General features: G+C 37.5%; 1 protein-coding gene across 2 annotated transcripts; it reads right to left on the bottom strand.

Moving 5' to 3' along the window:
* Positions 1-5,178: 5,178 nt before the first annotated feature.
* On the bottom strand, positions 5,179-18,287 carry DEPDC4 (DEP domain containing 4). Of its 2 annotated transcripts, XM_067312007.1 has the most exons (9): positions 18,197-18,287; positions 16,944-17,370; positions 15,986-16,137; positions 15,425-15,611; positions 11,583-11,809; positions 8,795-8,937; positions 8,444-8,569; positions 7,017-7,095; positions 5,179-5,981 (listed from the first exon to the last, which is right to left on the bottom strand). In XM_067312007.1, exons 1-9 carry the CDS (start codon positions 18,285-18,287, stop codon positions 5,764-5,766), a joined length of 1,650 nt encoding a protein of 549 aa, XP_067168108.1. In that variant the 3' UTR covers positions 5,179-5,763. The 2 variants fall into 2 exon arrangements, with proteins under 2 accessions (XP_067168108.1, XP_067168101.1); XM_067312000.1 differs by lacking the exon at positions 18,197-18,287 and having other exon boundaries at positions 15,425-15,605; positions 16,944-17,285.
* Between the last annotated feature and the right edge of the window lie 65 nt (positions 18,288-18,352).

The raw sequence follows: 18,352 nt of genomic DNA, 5'->3' as shown, positions 1-18,352 counted from the left end.
CTACCCCCAAAGTTCAGTTGTTTCTGGTCTGCAGGAAGATAGCCTTCATCTTCAAGTGTTATGCAACACTTGTGAGTCCTTTTGCAAATAGCTGTCATGCAGTTAGTGTCCTGCTACTGTCACTGGGTCATCTTGCTACTAGGGAAACACCAAACCAGTGTTGTTTCCTAGCAGCTCCAGCAGGCACACTGTTGGATCTTCTGGGATGCACAATGGATTGATACTGCCATTGGAAAGAGTACTAGAAAGGTTGAGGAGGGAGCATAAAAAGAGCAGAAGAAAAAGTGGAAGGAAAGGGACAATTTAGAAAAGAAGGGGAAAAAAAGAGATTCAAAAAGAAGTTCCACAAGGAGAATGGCAACAGATGGTAGGGCAAGTACAGAAGGAAAAGGGTATCAGGGCAGGGGAAATCTTGGTGGAAAACAAAGGAGCAAATTGCAGAAGGCTACCTCAGGGCTAGAGATCAGCAAATATGAAGGCATAGGTGCTAGTTAGCCCCTTATATAACTCAAGTGGCACTTCATCATGGAAGCTCTCAGTTGTTTGAGAGCCTTTTATTGACCCATGTGATCACAATTTGCCCTTGTGGACTTGAAGGTGGTATGGCTCATTCATTGGTTCAAAGCTTGATATCATCACACTTAGAGCTGGAAGGCACTATGCACTCAGCTGGAATGGATCTTCCAGTTCGGTTACATCCAAAAGGACTCTAGTGTGCATGCAACATACTCATGTATGTATAAAGTCAGTTTACCCAATCATAAAAGAAACATTAAAAGAAGCTACTTTTAACATTCCACCTCCAAGTTAGACTTAAACCTTAGATAAGAATTATCAGCTATAAAATTTAAACCAAAGTTAAAATCAAGCAAGAATTTAAATCAAATTAATATACCTGCTAATCAAAAAAAAAAATTTAACTTCCCCTTTATGGAAAAAAAATATAAAACCATAACAACTACTAAAGCCAGATGGCAGTAGCATAATATATTTTATGTAAAAGTTACAAGATTACTAGTTAGCATGAGTTGTCTGAGCATCTACATGACCCCATAAAGCATTTAGAACCCCTTATGCAACCAACTGGCAACACAGTAGGTTTTTCATAACAACTTTTACACTTAAGTTTACACTTAATATAATACCTTTAGAGGGCATTCATATATTAAATATATAGGAGAAATTGCAGTCTATATTGACTTAATTTATATATAGAAAGCAAGCCCATAACTGTCAGTATAACTAAAGCTAAAATGGTCAGAAAATGTCAAAGAAAAATAAGGAATAAGACAAAAAGCTGGCCAGTTTGATTACCAAGTGCTAATAGATATGTTTGTCTTGCACAACTACTGCTACTAGCAGATGCATTTATTTACCCTGTATTAAGTAAAATTCAGTATTGGTAAGATGTCATTGCCTTAGATAAGATAAAATTATGTTCATAATACAATAATAAAAGGAGGGCTCTGCTCCAAAATGGTGTTTTTTGGTACTGAATCTGTGTTAATTCAGAAGCTCCCACCTACAAATGCCAAAAACCTTCTTGGAGAGGGAGGAGGGAATCTTTGAATTTAGGTAAGATTTCTCCCCAAATAAGCTGGTCAACTGTAATCTTCAAGTATGAACACTTCAAAATACATTACTATTCATATAACCACAGACTTTTTATACTGCTGCCACTGGTTACAAGAGTGGCCTCTGCATTACCACAATCAGGAAAAGGGATGTCATGATAAGAGAAGACTAAATTCCTGAGGCTCAGTCCTTCCCTTTCTTCCACCCTCCCCCCCGCCAGAAGTCACCACATGAAGTGCTGATGCTTTATAGGTGTTGCTTGAGCTTAGGGACCTGAAACTTTTCTCGCACCACAGTCTGAAGATGTGGCCTCACAGAAGTGAGAAAAGGGAACTTCAAGATACCTTGACCATGCCCATTTCCCAAAATGATCTGGAGATGATCTCTGCACCAAGGGTAATTGATCTAGTTATGTGGCCAGCACCATAAATAGGGGAAACAGTGTGCATACCACCATCCTCCTAAGATCACTGGTAGCATTAAGATAAAGAGATATCCTCATCTCTGTCTTCTATTTCTTTTTGACTTTGCATGAGCATACAGTTAGAGCCACGGTGCTCTGACATTCCAAGTTCTGTCGAGTTTCTCCAGTTGTTTCCTAGAGGCCTCAGAACAAGGGCATTACAGAATAGAGGAAGAGAGAAGTAATACCTCCTGATCCTTTGAATAACTGCAGGAGCCATACAGGAGAAGGTTGGGGTATTAATGCAGAAAAAAAAAAAAAAAAAATCAACACCTGCAAGTTCTTATGTACAGCTGTTATATTACCCTGTGTGTGAGGAAAATACAGGCCATCACTTCAAGAAGTCTACTATGCTATTCTTATAAAATCCACATTTAGAGGCCCTCGTGTCAAATCTAAATCTTTAAATAACTGCTTCACAAAATTTTCATCATGTTTTAGCTGGGACTTAAAATTAAGTACAGAAGTATGGCCGCTGTTCCCACAGAAGCAACAATAAACCTTTTCTTGCTAGCAGCCAAACAAATATTCTATGAATAGAAGCAAGCCTCCTCACTTTGAAGGCGGTATCACTTATTCTTTAAGAAGATTGCAGTGGAAAGTAGTTCTGTGCTAAATTCTTCATTTTGGAAATTTTATACTTGAAACACAAATTCATACTGAAATGATTTTGTAACTCTATGCTACAAATCTTAAACAGATTCAAATGCGAGGTAAAAGTTTCCCTATCAGGTGATTCTGTATCAAACATTGTTAAAAATAAATGACAAAACTTTCTGAAGTCCAATACAGTTTTCCTGAATACTGAAATATGACTGAAAGTGTAACAATAAAAAATAGTAATCTGTAGCTTACTCAGCTTATTTTGTTTAGCAGGCCTTTCCTTATACTTAAATTAAAAATATCAAGTTTCCTTCAACAGAAGATTCAAAGTCAGTAGATCTTTCCTCAGGGTAGGAGAAAGAGAGCTCTTGAGAGCTCTATTTTACTTTGTCTGCAGAGTCTGCTATTTCATTGACTTGGGTTCTCTTTTCTGTAAAGGACATAGCTCATATTGTCTATCACTGAAAGAAGTTTTAAAAAGATTTTAAGTATGTTTTCAAAATGATAAACTCTGAAAACAGGACCCAGGCATTTAAACACTTACCATCTCTTATGTTAGGTCAGAAAGATTATGTAAAATTAATAGAAACAACCAACTTCAAGGACATAAGTTTAGAGTGAATGTAGCTCCCCTGCCTTTATAAACAATGTAAGCTATCTAGTCTGACAATTTTGTGCTGTCATGAAACAAGACGACAATCCCTTTGAACTGACAGTAATCTTGGCCACTTTTTGTTCTATGAACTGAAGCAAAGCACTTGGCAGCTATGAACTCCTTCTGCTGTTCGCCTGAAGCATTTCCCTACCGTTTCATCCCTGGTTCTGTACCTGCTGAGCTGCCTTCTCCTTATGAAAGCACTATGAAAATGATAGACAGATTCACCACTCTCATGTCATGTTTTATTATCCATCATTTAAATTAGCACAAGAAAATTCCAATCAAGTTGTAAAGTTCAAGAAATTAAAAGAAAAAAAAATACAGATTTTCTAAAGCCATTCCCATTTCAGCTATCCTGCAGATTACCACATTATCTCTCCTTGTTACCAACTTCAGTATTTTGGGCAAGACCTAGTAAAATGCCTGAACAAAACAAACAGCCAAACCAAACCAAACCACACACAGAAAAGAAATGAAAATCTCATTCACCCATTATTCAATACCAGAGGCATTTAACTGAGCAAATACTTTTCCTGTTTACAATTCGCAATAACCTCATTCTATACAGACTCCCTCTTCTGGGAAAATGAGAAAAACAAAAAAAACCCACACCCCCACATAGGGTCAAAAAAGGAATACTTGTGGCCCTGTAGTCTACTAATTATGACATTCATCTCTGAAGGGGTTAACTTGCAGTTTGTTCCTCCTCCAGAAGTTATTTATGTATTTCACACTGGACAGGCACTGTTAAATAACAAGTGTACGAACAGGCAGGTGGACAGAGATTTCAGATATGCAACCTGACTTCTAGCAGGGCTAAATCACTTATCAAGGCTATTCAAGACATGCAAGTTAGTGCTACCTATTACCTGCATCCACAGTTAATTATAACTAAAAATTGGAATCATTTTTACTTGTAAAAGAACAGAAAACAGCACTTGTTTTCAGAAATCTTTGGTATCCTGGTAATTTGACCATGTATTTGAACACCAGCTCAAGATGTAAATACTTACAGAAGCATATTCACACAAATTAGAAATACACATACTGAAGTGAGTCCAGCAAAGGGCCACAAAATGATTAAGGGATTGGAAGAGCTGTCATACAAGGACAGGTTGAGAGAGCTAGGATTGCTTAGTCTCAAGAGAAAGTTCAGGGGGATCTTTATGAACATATATAAATATCTGATGGGAGGAAGTAAAAGACAGACCCATTGTTCTCAGCAATATCCAGTGAAAAGACAAGCGCCCTAGCTGAAATACAGGAAATTCCACTTAAATACAAGAGGAAAAACAAACAAACAACCACCCCACCTTTTTTACTGTGAGTGGTCAAAGCCTTAAAGCCAAGAGAATGGACCAGGTTGCCCAGAAAAGTTGCGGTGTCTTTCTCCCTGAAATTACTCGAAACCCTACTGGACACAGCACCCAGTGACATGCACTAGTTGACCCTGCTTTGAGCTGGGGGGTTAGACTATACGATCTCCAGAGGTTCCTAACAACCTCAAGGATTCCACAATTCTATGTCCTATAAATAATCAAATGTCTTCCACGATGAATGTAACAAATAATTAAAGCCTCCATAACATCATATTGCAAATCATTTCATGATTTGAATCAATACTTGTCAATGTTCGCTTACCACCAACATGTCAAGATATGAGCTGACATATTTTGAACTTACTAGCTTTGCCCCATGCACTGTGAATCCATAAACCTTATCATAGCGTTTATGGCAAATAACTGTCAGGTCTAGAGACCTATCAAACTCTTCTCGTGTTAAAATAGCTTGGTCATCAAGTATACCAGGAGACCCAAAACAAGACTGATTTCTCAATTCCCCCCCCCCCCCCCAAAATATCTTTTTTGATTTGCTCTTATGGACCTCCCTAATTAGCAGCAGCTCAGTCTGTCACAGTGGGGAAGTAATAACAGGCTATAATTACTGACTGCAATCATACACAGTTCCACCTGCATGAGCTTTGCCTGCTACTGAATAAAAAGCAATCTAGCTGCTCCTAACACTTTTGACACTCTTTGTACACTTCTGCAATACGTAAGGGAGTCATGACCCACAGTTTGAGAATCATGCAATTCTATTATGAACTAGAGATAAAAGGTTAAAAATCTTACAGGTTAGCAACCCAAACATGGCTCTGAATGTAGACTTAGCTCAGCTAGAAAGCCATGCCAGGACAGAAGGAAAAAGTGCCAAACTCTGAACTCAAAGCAGCACAAGCAGCTGTGCCATTATTGACTAACTAGATGGATGCATAAGAGTACTTTTTGCTCAAAAGATTCATTAATTAGAATTAATACTTTTTAACTGCACAGTAATTTTGATAGTTTCCTGAAACTGATGATTTAAATATATAAGCAGAACATGGTTTGTACCTACAAGTAATAATCATGAGCAATTTTCATATACATTTTCTCCTTACTTAAAAAAAAAAAAGCACTGATGACTAACCATTTACAGTGCAAAATTCACATTTAGTTTTACAACCACTACAAAAGATGAGAAAATGGTATTTCTGGAATTCTTTAACTAGTTTCTTCTTCTGCTTCAAAGGAATAGTGGGATTATTGTCCATTTCTTGAACCAATGCCAGAAGATACTGATTTGTTTGTTGTTTTTGATCTTCATATTCTTTAGGTGTCAAACGCTGACAGAAGATGAAGCCTTTATAAGAAACCAGAGGTTCAGATCAATTTTTATGCATCAAGCAAGAGTCTCTATGATTACAAAAACGATCAGAAACATAGGTATGTTGATATTCCAGTTCAGATGCAATTATAACTCTCTACAAGTGAGGTGAAATGGACAGCCCTCCACTGAGCATGGATGAACATGCAAACATTAATTGCAAAAATAAAATTGAACAGAAGTGTTACAAGTGTGAGGTCACAGATGATTTTGTATGGCAAACAGGCCTGCAAGACAAAGAACCAATACAATTCTTGCAAACAGACGCCATACTGAAGAAAGCTACAGAAGACAAGACCTGGCACCTTGCAGTTGTCATGATCCTTGTGAGTGGATCAGGTCCATAGCAAGGCCCAGTACAGCATGCAAATAAATAAATGCCATGGAGAAAAATTTGCCTCTGAACCACACTTCTGAATGAGCTGAAAAATACTTTAATCCCAGACACACCTAGTGTCAAATGGCTTCTTTTTAGGCTACATCACCCTTCTGTAAGTCTAAAGTTCTTAATAACCTTTGTGCTAACCAAGAAATGGAAAAGACTTTTTTAAAACTCTAAACAAAACCATCAAGGTCTGTGCTATTAGCGCCTCTAACTATTGTACTATGAGAATTTTTAGGTACCTCATGGCACAAGTATGTCACCCCTAAAAAATAAAACCAAGTCAAATACTCAGAAACCAAACTACAAGCAAGTCACTTCAGGGGCAGGGAAGAACATATTTTGCACTGTTTTCTCAGAAACTAGTTATTTAGTGGAAAAAAAAATTGTAAAGTGTTCAGACTAGAGAATCGAGAGAATCCTTGTTCTCTAATGTTCAAAGTTCAGTGCTCTGCTTTAAGCAGACAATTTAATTATTTGGTGAATTAGCCACTTGGCCATTTATCTAGTCACTTCCATGCTCTTCTCACAGTAAAGGAAAGTATTCAATGTGAAATTTTAGTCAAATACCGATAGTAAACTGATTTTTTTAGAAGTGTTTCTATAAGAACGTGCATCATATCATCTACCTGAATCGATATCTGCATCTTGTCCTTCCAGCAAGCTTTCAAGTCTCCTACTAGTTAGTTCCAGAAGAGTTAAAGGAGTCTGAAAATACAACCCCACCAAGAACAATTACAAAAAAAGATACTTTTTTATTTTGAGAATCTATGGCTTTTTAGATTATCAGTTAGAAACACAAAAATTAACTGCTGATGAATCTAAGGCTACCATATTTAATTAATTATACATTCAAAATCTCCACAAAATTGCACTGAAGCACACATGCATATGTTTGATTATTTCTGAATTTCAGACCAATAGGAGTTACTGTCTCACACAGAAGCAAGAGATTATGAACCTGGTTAACACTGAACTCCTGCAAAAATCAGAGTGGGCCTTGAACTGATTCCAGCTTATAACAAAGGCTCAAGTGCAGCTGTGAAAAGGCAGTCACCATCCATTCTGCCATCACTGCTATAGAGCAATAAGCAATTCAAGTGTCATATCTGGCTCCACCTCCAATCACGAATCAAAGCCCTAAGCTTATTAGGGCCCTTAATAACCCCCAAAATTGTTTTTTGGCTGTATACAAACTCATACAAAACCCAGACTCTTTAATCACTTAATACTTCCAAACTAAACTGTAGCTAATTAAAAAAAATAAAACCAAGCCAACAAGAAAAAAAAAAATCCTACTCCTACGTCTCTTAATTTTAACTGAGGGCAGAAATAGAAATGAATATATTTTAATAAGAAATTTTATAACCAAGAATGAAAAGAAAGTAGAGAAGCATTACCCATTTCAATTTATTGATTGAAGTGCAGAAAGTTAATATAGGATCTGGGAAGGCTGATCTTTTCATATACTTGACAAAATATGGTGGAACATAACTAAAGCAGGCAATAAAATATTTCTCTATATAACTGAACATAGCTAAATAGGAAGGCCATTTCATTTTGAGGTCTTGTTTATTTTCTTTAATCTAGAAGTTACTTTTTTAAAATACCAAGGGAGCTCCTGGAGCTGACAAAGCTATGAATGTGTGCTGGGACACCAGGCATGTTTTTCGATATACAACTCAGAATATGTCAACAAATTTCTAACTGAGTAGGACACTGCAAGATGCCTGAAAATTCAGTAGAAAGCTAGGAGAAACAAGGTGCCAAAAGGGTTCTCTAAGATTTTTTTTTAAAATACTCAAAATACTTTCTTAATGAAAATGAGGCAAATAAAAAGAGAGGATATTGTATATAACAGACTGTAAAGCTATCAGAAAGGTATCCCCCATAGCCTGGAATAGCTTCTGACCCTACTTGACCACCAGACCACCAGACGGAACATTAAACCCCTCTCTTTTGACCTCCCATCCCCATAAAGCCACTATATGGTACTTAACACTTTAGGTGACAAAGTCTTCACACTAAGGAGAAAAAACAACAACAAACCCCACACCTTGGAGAGGTCAGAGTGATTGTCCATCAGAAACTGAACCAGCAGTTCTGCCTGTGATTTTGACAATGTCTTGTTCTGTAAAATGAACTTCGTACAAGTCTTGATGATCACTGATCTGTTATCAAACTAGAAAAAGAACAACATAGATGTGTCATTATATTTGCTTGCGATGCATTAGCCAAAGGCTAAATATAACAGGAGGCTTTCAGTGTAGGAAGAACATATTGAAATTTGCTTTAAAACAGATCACATGAGAAGGCAGTAAATAAGATACTTTTAACTCTTGATAAAAATTGTTAGCTTTACTATGGGAAAGTGCTATTTCCCACACTAAGCATAACAGATACGTACTTGTTTTTGTAATTTGTAGCCCTCAGATTCTGATGCAATGGCTATAAATGTCAGCAGTCTATGCAGTTCTTCTCGGACATTTGGTGCTAATAATCTTAAATAAAGTTGTGATGCCTCTAGAGCTTGTTCTGTTTTTCCTTTTTCTGCAATAGAGTAAAAGAGTGTATCCAGTGCAATTGTGTTTTCAAAGTCAAGAATATGTATTTAAAATATATTTTAAGCCCAGTATTATTCCCAGTTTATTTCAACAAAGCAGGTTAACTCAGTGTCTTCTAAAAATCTTTTGAAAAGACTCAATACAGTATATAATCAATATAACCTTAAAGCCTTTGTCTATAGCTAGACAGGTAACAGATAAGCTTGGAAAATATCTCCAGGACATTACTATGCTCTGTATACAATGGGCAAGTGCTGAAGTGATGTTTGGACTGCTTGTTTTTCCATATCTTTCTTTGTATCATAATCCAGGATTCAGCTCAAACAATTAAAAAGCTGAACAATTTTATCTTTTTAATTGCTCTGAGGTTCCTCCCCTACCTCCAGTCCCTTTTGAAGCCATTCTGAAGCTTTTTTTGAGGAAGAGCAATAAGGTGGAAATAACTTTCTATAAAAATCCATTCAGTTTATAATTCTAGTTATATGAATTTTGAAAGCGAGGAACCATCAAGAAGTTAAGTAACTTGCTTAAGGCAAGAGCAAGATGGGAGCACATACAAGAATAGAACCCAGGTATAGTTTTCTGGCCTCTGTCCTGTTATTAGGACTGAGATTACACTTTATGAGAAAGAATCCAGGACTTTCAGGGGTGTTCCACAGGCCATTTAAATCCAACTTGGTTGGATTTAAAAAGATCAAAAGAGCAAGTAAGTGACCTGCTTGGAAAAGAAGAGCAGACAAAAAGCAAGAAAGAATGGCCAAAGGAGGTGACCAAGGTGAGGAAAAAAAAATTCTAGAGATCAAAAGATTATGATTCAATGAACCACATGGGTTATTTTGACTGACTGCACTCGACCATTCATAAGTAATGTAGTCTAAACCTGTTGCTCCATTTATTTTAGGCAACAAGGCACAGCAGCATGCTTGTCTTCAACACATATCTGCATTGTCACCCATCTTAAATCAAATTGCTTAGGAATTTAGGGATATACTATGTTTAACTGTATATACATTGATAACAAAAAATAAGAGTTGTACTACAGTCAACTGCAACACCTCTCCTCTCTCCAAATTAGTTGTGAAAGAGTTCTAAACATGTAGATATGCATGGCTATTTTGAGCTACAGCCAGAACAGCACTTTATCAAAGCTAATTGTACTGGATTCTACTTGAAAAACACTATTAGAATGCAGGCTGTTATGCACTGACAGCCATAACCAATTCCATAGCCCTAAGAGGGAAAAGTAGTTGTAAAAAAGTTAAGCACAATCTTCTGATAGTGGCCTAGTGTGGACAAGAACACAGGTGAGAACAGACTTAAGAACTCAACCTGTAATATATTCAAATGGGCAATCATTTCCTAATGATGAATTTAGGGTTACTTCCTCAAAAAGAAACAGTGTTCGTTAGAAACTGCTCACAAGGTGTTTTTACCCAAGTTGGAAGAATGACAAAATTAAAGAATAAGAAAATAAGATTAAGAATAAGAAAGAAGATAACCACAGGACATGTTGTTTAGATTAAGAAGCTATTTAAATAACAAAAAGTCCTACAGGCAATTACAGCATTAAACTAAATAGGAAGAATTATGGAACTATCTTTCAAATTGCCCAGAGATTTGAGTTGATTTCTTCTGATTTTGGATTCTCTAATTTAGCAGTAGTCTCTTATACTGGTTTACACCAGTTTTGTATTTAAACTGCATATTTAAACTAAAATATCTTTAAGTTAAGGAAACACTTAGCAGAATTTACCAGCAGCTAAGTCAGTTATTTCAGATTAGCATTCTTCTGTTAGTGGTGGGATATGTAATTTTGTCATAGTTTCCCTTTCATGACTCCTATTATAATTCCACTTTTTTTCTCCATAACAAAATACAGCTGATGAAATTATTGCCTTTTGTATCTCTACGAGTTTTTGGACACTGCAGCTACCTTTGCTCCAATTTTTACACGGGACAACTGTGTTCCTATGCCAGCAAGCTCTACCGAGTTCTCTGAAAACTAGAACTTTTGTTAATATTTTATAAACCCTACAGTACTGAAGAAGTAACAGAGCCTATTTAAGGTAGGATTAATCTTAAACCTGTATTTAAATTAAACCCTTCTGCTTTACTTGTGAAAAGCTGTGGGGAGCTTTTGGGGATTATACCCCGAATCAGAACTTCAACAGCCCCTTGTATCATTTCAAATAACTATTTATTACCTTCAAAAAAGAAATCCATAACCTACAAAACCTTCTTCTAGTTAAGTAAACTATATAACAGAATGATTTTACATCTACATTACTGGTCACAAGTAGCAACAAGGGAAATTCTGACTAGAGATAAGAAATTTTCACAATGAGAGTAGTTATGTATTAAAAGAGGTTAACCACAGAAATTGTGGAATCTCTATCCTTGAAGAATTTCAGAACTCACCTAGACCAGACCCTATACAACTTGATCTGTGAAGTTAGCCCTTCATTTGAACAGGGCTTCAGACCTGTGACCTCCCTCGGAGGTCCCTTCTAACCTAAATTAAAGCACATCTGCAATGTTATTGCAGATGTTATGATTCAACCTTTATTAATACTTGGCAAGTTACACCCTTTAGACAGCTTTCATTCTTACTTTTTTGAAAGTTGCTCTTACCTAGAAGTTCTATAATTCCTGCATGAATATCGAGATCCTGAGTGGCAAGAAGGGAGTCCTTCTTTTGACTATAATATTTAATTATAATATCAAAAAGAATCTTCTTGTGAGTATTCAGATTGCTTGGTTTGTTATTGCTTTGAGGTAACTGCTGACTAACCATCACTATGAATTGGTCTGGGAAATACTCCAAGCATTCAATTGCAGCATAGAGCCATTTGTCAAGCCTGCAGAAGGAAAAGTTAGTTTTAGTGCTTATTTTAAAATGCTTTGCCTAATGTTATTTCACCCTTTGAAGAAAATCAGATAGAAAGAACCATGCAGGTACCGCCACATATTTGAACCACAGCATTAACTTTGTTGCTTATTAAGCAGTTTATGTATTTTACTTCACTACAGTAGTTCGAAGACCTGCTCAAAATAAGTAGCTTTCAGTTTTCCTGCACTACAGATCATGTGCCTGAGGTATGTCCAGATCAAAAGAAAGCTGCAATCATACAAGACAGTCACTGACTTTATGACATTTGTCAGATTCAGGTAGTATTTAAACCAAACACCACCGCTCCCTAACACACACCATGAAAACCCAGAGCTAATCAGAGTGTAAAAGCCAGGGACTGGTGCTTTTGAGAAGGAGAGAAATGAGACAATCAGTCTGAAAACAAGGACAATCAAAAGGAATTTCAAGCCTGGAAGAGTGTGGAAACCAATAACTAATTGGGGCCGGGGAGGAGGAAAGTTCAAAAGATTCTTACAAAACAGTCCCATTGCTCAGCTACTTATTGTAGGGTATGCTTGTAACATTAAGCCATGTAGAAGGTCACCTGATCTGCAGCCCATGAAAAACATTTTTCTAAGAAGTCCCTAGCCAAGGATGACTAAGATGATTAAGGGACTGGAGCATCTCTCATATGAGGAAAGGCTGAGAGTGCCTTCCTTCTTCATTCTGGAGAAGATTGAGGGGGGGATCTTATCAATGTGTGTAAGTATCTGAAGGGAAGGTGTCAAGAGGATGGGGCCAGACTCCTCTCAATGGTGCCCAGTGACAGGACAAGAGGCAATGGGCACAAACTGAAACACAGACAGTTCCCTGTTGAACATGAGGAAAAACTTCTTCACTGTAAGGGTGACTGAGCACTGGAACAAGTTACTCAGAGAGGTTGTGGAGTCTCCTTCTCTGGAGATATTCAAATGCCGTCTGGACACAATCCTGGGCAATGTGTTCTAGGTGACCCTACTTGAGCAGGGGGGGTGGACTAGGTGATCTCCAGAGGTCCCTTCCAACCTCAACCATTCTGTAACTCTGTGACTATGTGTTTCTCAAGAAAAAGTGTACAATAAGTAATACTGTTATTTAGATAACAGCTTCCTGGAAAGTATTATGCAACATCACCCCAAAATGAAGAACTGGACACTTGAAATGCTGATTCAAGACTATTAACATTCTGAGACACTACCTCATAGTGGTCTGTGACAGGAATTTATTGCTGGTCAATAGTTTAACAGCTCTCTCCATCAGAAATGTGATCAGTTAGTTACATCTAAGTGCATGATTTCTCAGTCAATTGTGGCTTAAAAAAAATTGTTTACTTGGGTGGGTTTTTCAGCAGTATATGGGAAGTGTTGAAGTAATTTATCTTAACAGACTGACTTCTGAGAACAACCTGAGGTTTTTTAACCTTAACAGTTAAACTGATTCAAGTTTCCCATGCAAAGACTGCAGTTAACAGTACTTTAGAGAAACTACAGTCCCCACACAAAGCTGTTTATATGACCTACTTCAAAGGCATCATTTTTTCCTAAGCATCTAATGCCTCTGTGACTTAACTAGGGAGAGAACATGTAAAGGCAATATAAAATTCAGACAGAAAACTCGTTGTTCAAAGATGCTGGAATGTCAGAGAGGGGAAGGGAAAAAAGTCACCAGCTCAGCTAATTCGTACAAAAGAAATCCAGAATTATAGAATTGGGGGGTGGGGAATTACTCTTATCTGACTCCTTGGATACAACGTAACTTGAACTAAATCAACAACTTGTGAGAAGATGAAAATATTATTTAAGATCTATAGAATCTCTTATTCCTGTCATAAAAAGCAGAAGCAGATTTTGGAGTTGCTTCTGGACAGCTAGATAAACATGAACTTCAGCTGCAAGTGCTGCAGCCAATAAGCATAGGTCTTGGATGTGTAGGTAGAGTAATACAGTAAAGCAGAAATAAGAGGTTAACAGCCTCACTTTGATTATGATGCCATCAGCACTGCAAACAAACTGCATTTAGTTTTATCATCCATAATAGTTCTAAAGAGCAGATAAACTGGAAAACATCCTTGAAAGTTAAATATTCAAAAAGCAGTCTAGCTAGCTTTATAAAAGAGGATGGATAAAGCAGAATTTGATTACAGTTTGTAATTACTTACATGGAGAAGAGGTATTTGATTATATCAAATATAACAAGTCCCTGTATCTGAAAGCTAAAGACAGAAAATTTAAGATAAAAGAAATTATGTATTTTTTCATCCTTTTGAAGTGGGTGCAATTAACCCTAGAACAACTTTTAACACCAGTGAAGATTCTTCATACCTGGAATTTTTCATTTCTCAGGCATGTAATTGTTTAGGCCTAAACAATATATGGTCTACATAAATGCTGTTCCAGCCACCCACTTAAGTCATTTGAAAATAAATTAATGAAGCAAGCATAAGTTTAAGGACTGAGACATAGACTGACTATTTTCAGAACAATCCATTTGCTTTACTTTTTTTTTTTTTAAAAAAAACAATTCAATTTATTAGCAAAGAACCAAATAGACTCTAAATACAGAATAGGAACTGCATAGAAGAGATTGTAAGAGACAAAATCCACCAATGACCTAAGAATCAAGTACAGTGGAAATATGAAACTAGAAAGAAATAGTGTATATGAAGCCATTCTTTGAGAGAAAAAAAGACAAAACAGGAAGTTAGAGCGCTATCCAACAATAAACCTGGTTAACAAGCAGGAGTTTCACTAGCTTATATAAAACTCTAAAAACATCTTAAAATATTAATATTTTCCCACTGAAATAAGAATATATAAAAACTGTAACAGAGATGATTTTTAGTACACAGATAGACCTCAATGTGTCACAAATGACTAAAAATCTGATTGATTTGGCAGAAATAAACATTATTAGGACATATACACATGAGGAGATAACGCCTGGATATATTCAGTAAAACTACAAACTAAGACAGAGGTCAGCCCAGGTGTAATTAACAGGAATACTACAAAAATAAAACAAAAAAAACATTGAGAGCATGCAGACATTTTTACTTTCATATATCCTTCATATCATATGCATCTTTCAGTGCTACAGCTTTGCTTCTTCTCTGCTATCAGTAACAACAGGTACCTTCTGGTTTTTACATCTTCACAGCACCAGGAAACGTGACTAAACCCCTTTGAGCCACTCCAACTACAAAGACCCCTTAAAAAACGAACAGATTTGTTCTGGGTCCGTGGGGTTTTTGTTTAACTTCTGGTATCTGTTATAGGGATCTCAGAGTGAAATATCTACTCTAGAAACTAGCAGTATTTTCAACTCTTGTGACATCATTTTTAATGTACTTAAAAATCCTCATATGCACAATCCTAGAGACACACCTTTTGTGACTTCCTTTAGCAGTTTTGAAAGAAGCTAACAAGGGAAAGCACATTAACACCATCCCAGTTTAAGAATATTTAAGTGTAACAACATCTTATCTTGCTCACTTAACAGCGATCTTAAAACAAGAGTGAAATAAAATGTATGCTAATAAACTTTTTTTTTTTTTTTTTTTAATAAACACAGATTTGTAACTTACCCAGGCAAGTTTAGGCTACACGTAACCTCTCTGTCCAGGAAAGTATTTGAGATAATCAGGTCGTCTTCTCTGCAAAAACAGTCTGTTTTTCTCTTTACTGAAGATACCAGAATATTTTCTAGAACTGGAACATCAATTAATTGAAGTAGTCGTAGCAGAGTTTGCTGTTTCCAGACATCATCTATTACTGACATAAAAAAAAAAAACTTCAGAAATAAAATATTAACCCATGTTTCTACTTGATAAAGAATCCTTTAAATGTTCAAAGAAAATAAAGTAACAGCATAGTATAATGTAAACATAGGTTAAGTTTCTTGGTTGGGGAAGGAAGGGATCAAAATAGGGGTACTAAGCAAGAAGGCTTTAAAGAGAGCGTGTCTCTCCTCTATCATGTTAGATGCAACTAACCTACTCTAGTATTTTAGTAAAATGTACAAAAAAGAAGAGCAAAGAAACTGTATAATAGATATATTTCAGAAAGGGGCAATTTAGTCTTGCAAAAACATATTTCTTTCTAAGTGTAGCGCAAACACATTTTAAAAAGAAAAATTCAACCCTCACCTCTTTTTGAGAGCAGTTGAGTTGGTTCATTAACCCTGATCTTTGGAGGTAACGATGGATGAACATTTATTGATTGCAGTAGCTCCTCTATCCTCTTTTTATCAGCTGCTTCTAATGCTAACGGGTTTGAAATGGTTGTTTCACACTTCATCCTGATACAGAAAAGAAAAGAGACTGCATGTATACAAATACAATCAGGACACATGTATCTTTCTCTCAATTTCCAAACTGCAGATAGATCAGAACTCTCAACCTTAGGGCTACCTTGCACCTGGGATTTATCCTGCTGCCAGAAAAACAATCACCCACCTATGCTTTGTGGAAAGGGGAAGAATATTGCCTCCAAGCTCTGTTTATGGGTTTCATTTCACTTGCCAGCTTCTCACTAGCAGGTCATTCATACCAGCTCTCAGATTTCAGCACAATCATGCAGGGTCCATGTGACAAAAGGGAGACAAAGTATAAAGAGATCTAAAATTTTGATTTTTTCTTAAGCCTTTCCAATGATTACTTGGTCAAGACAGAAGACTGCACAAAGGCTTCCAGCAGCCCACCTGTATTGCATTTCATATGCATTAACATTGACAGAATACCAGCAAATACCAACTGTTAATATTTCAACTGGGGAGGCCAAGAAAGAGAATTAGAGTAAAGGAGGCCAGCATGAGGAGGGGAGCAAAAAGATTCCTAGGCCTATGCTACTGTGTTAGACTCCACTCTAGATAACAAGGAAGTGGTCAATTTAGCATTACTATGAAATGCTAGGTAGCATCTGTGATTCAGGCAAAACATTTTCCAAAACTGGCATGCAGCACTACTTTTCAGAGGTCTCCAACACCTGGGTTGGATATAAATTTCTGTAAAGTTACCCATCTTAACTTAAAAAAGCAAAACAAGCAAAAACCCCCCAAACACACATAGGAAAAACACACAAATCAGAAAGTTCAGAATGTCTCACTTCAAATGTCTTTTTGTCTTCTGTCCATAAATTTGCACAGGGGACAAGCTCTCATTGTCTTTATTCTTTCTCAGAAGAAGAGGAGTAATATTGCTATTCACAAATTTATAGAGACTGTTGCTTGTGTCTTCAAACTCTGGTTCTTTTTCATTCTTGAACAGGTTAAGTTTTGCTCCAACTGGTTCAAACACCTTGTGATCCATCAGTGCTTGGCATACACGGACTCCCTTCAGCCGAGAAATATCATTACAGCTTAGGTACATGCTTTGCATAAGATGACTCAGTACTACATCAACAGCATCTGAGCCAGTAAAACAGTTTTTATATGTTTTTAGATGTTGTCTACGTCTTTTTATTTCCACCTGACTTTGAAGAGCATGAATAATACTGTTCCACAATTGAGTTGCTTGAAAAGGACCAGCACAATCTGCAAAACATTTATATGAACGTTTTTATAAGTATGCATATATTCACTGTAACACTTAAGCATATTGCTTTACTGTGTGAAATCAGTTCACAACATTCTCCAGCAATTAACCCTAATTTTACAAAAACATTAGAAGCCACCACTCCATAAATCAGTCCTTCTTGTAAGTTGACTTTAGCCTGCTAGATAAGCACAGAGTCAACAGAAGAGAATTAGAGGGCACTTAAAAAAAAAAATTCTTTTTTGTTACTACTGCATACTGCATTCTCAATACTATACCAGAGCATCAGTCTATTGCAGATGTCAACAGCTGGTACCAAAAAGGCTAGTACATTGCTTAATGAAGTTATCTGATACCTCCCCCAGAATGTTTCTCTTTCACATACCACTCTAAGCTCAGCAGACAACAAACTGACATCCACAATAAATTAAGCCTCTCGGCCCCCCATTTTTCCTTTATTCTGAACACGAGTTTAGACACAGCTCCAGGCTCAGCCTCAGCCCTAGCAGCGAAGTCCCCTTAACCATGACTACAGGAGGTAAAGATGGAGGAACGCTTGCTGAGCGAAGCAACTCCTCTGTCCTCTTTACATCAGCTGCCTGCAGCGCTAGCTTCGTCCCGCGCGCCCGCAGGCCAACAGTCCTCCCCGCCCCCCCGGCGCCAGAGCCTCGCGGAACTAACGGCTGGAGGGAGCCGTTAAACGGGCGGGCACGCGCCCCCCCCTCCCCCGCCGGGGGAGGAACCGCTGCCAGCCCCAGTGCTGCTGCGGAAAAGAAGACCCGGCGGCGCGGGAGGAAGGGAGGAAGAAGCCCCCTCTTCCCCCACCTCGCCGCTGCTGCCTCCCGCTGCCGCGCCGCGGCTCCAGCTCGCTCTGGCTCCGGAGCCGCCTGAAGCGCGGAGTCAAATAAACCGCCATGTCCGGAACCCCCGCCTCTACCAGCCCGGCTGGCGGAAGCAGCGGCGTTACGTCACTTCCCTCTG

The sequence above is a fragment of the Apteryx mantelli genome, chromosome 1, assembly GCF_036417845.1.
Source record: "Apteryx mantelli isolate bAptMan1 chromosome 1, bAptMan1.hap1, whole genome shotgun sequence".
Taxonomy (NCBI): Eukaryota; Metazoa; Chordata; class Aves; order Apterygiformes; family Apterygidae; genus Apteryx; species Apteryx mantelli.
Note: the sequence above shows the minus strand (reverse complement) of the source record. Positions and strands in the feature narration are given on the sequence as shown.

Excerpts from the sequence above, each read along its gene's own strand:
- DEPDC4 (XM_067312007.1), bottom strand. The coding sequence starts at position 18,287 with ATGGCGGTTTATTTGACTCCGCGCTTCAGGCGGCTCCGGAGCCAGAGC. Across the intron at positions 16,138-16,943 it reads AAGACAAAAAGACATTTGAA|GATGAAGTGTGAAACAACCA; the intron begins GTGAGACATTCT and ends TTTCTGTATCAG. Across the intron at positions 8,570-8,794 it reads GCTACAAATTACAAAAACAA|TTTGATAACAGATCAGTGAT; the intron begins GTACGTATCTGT and ends TTCTTTTTCTAG.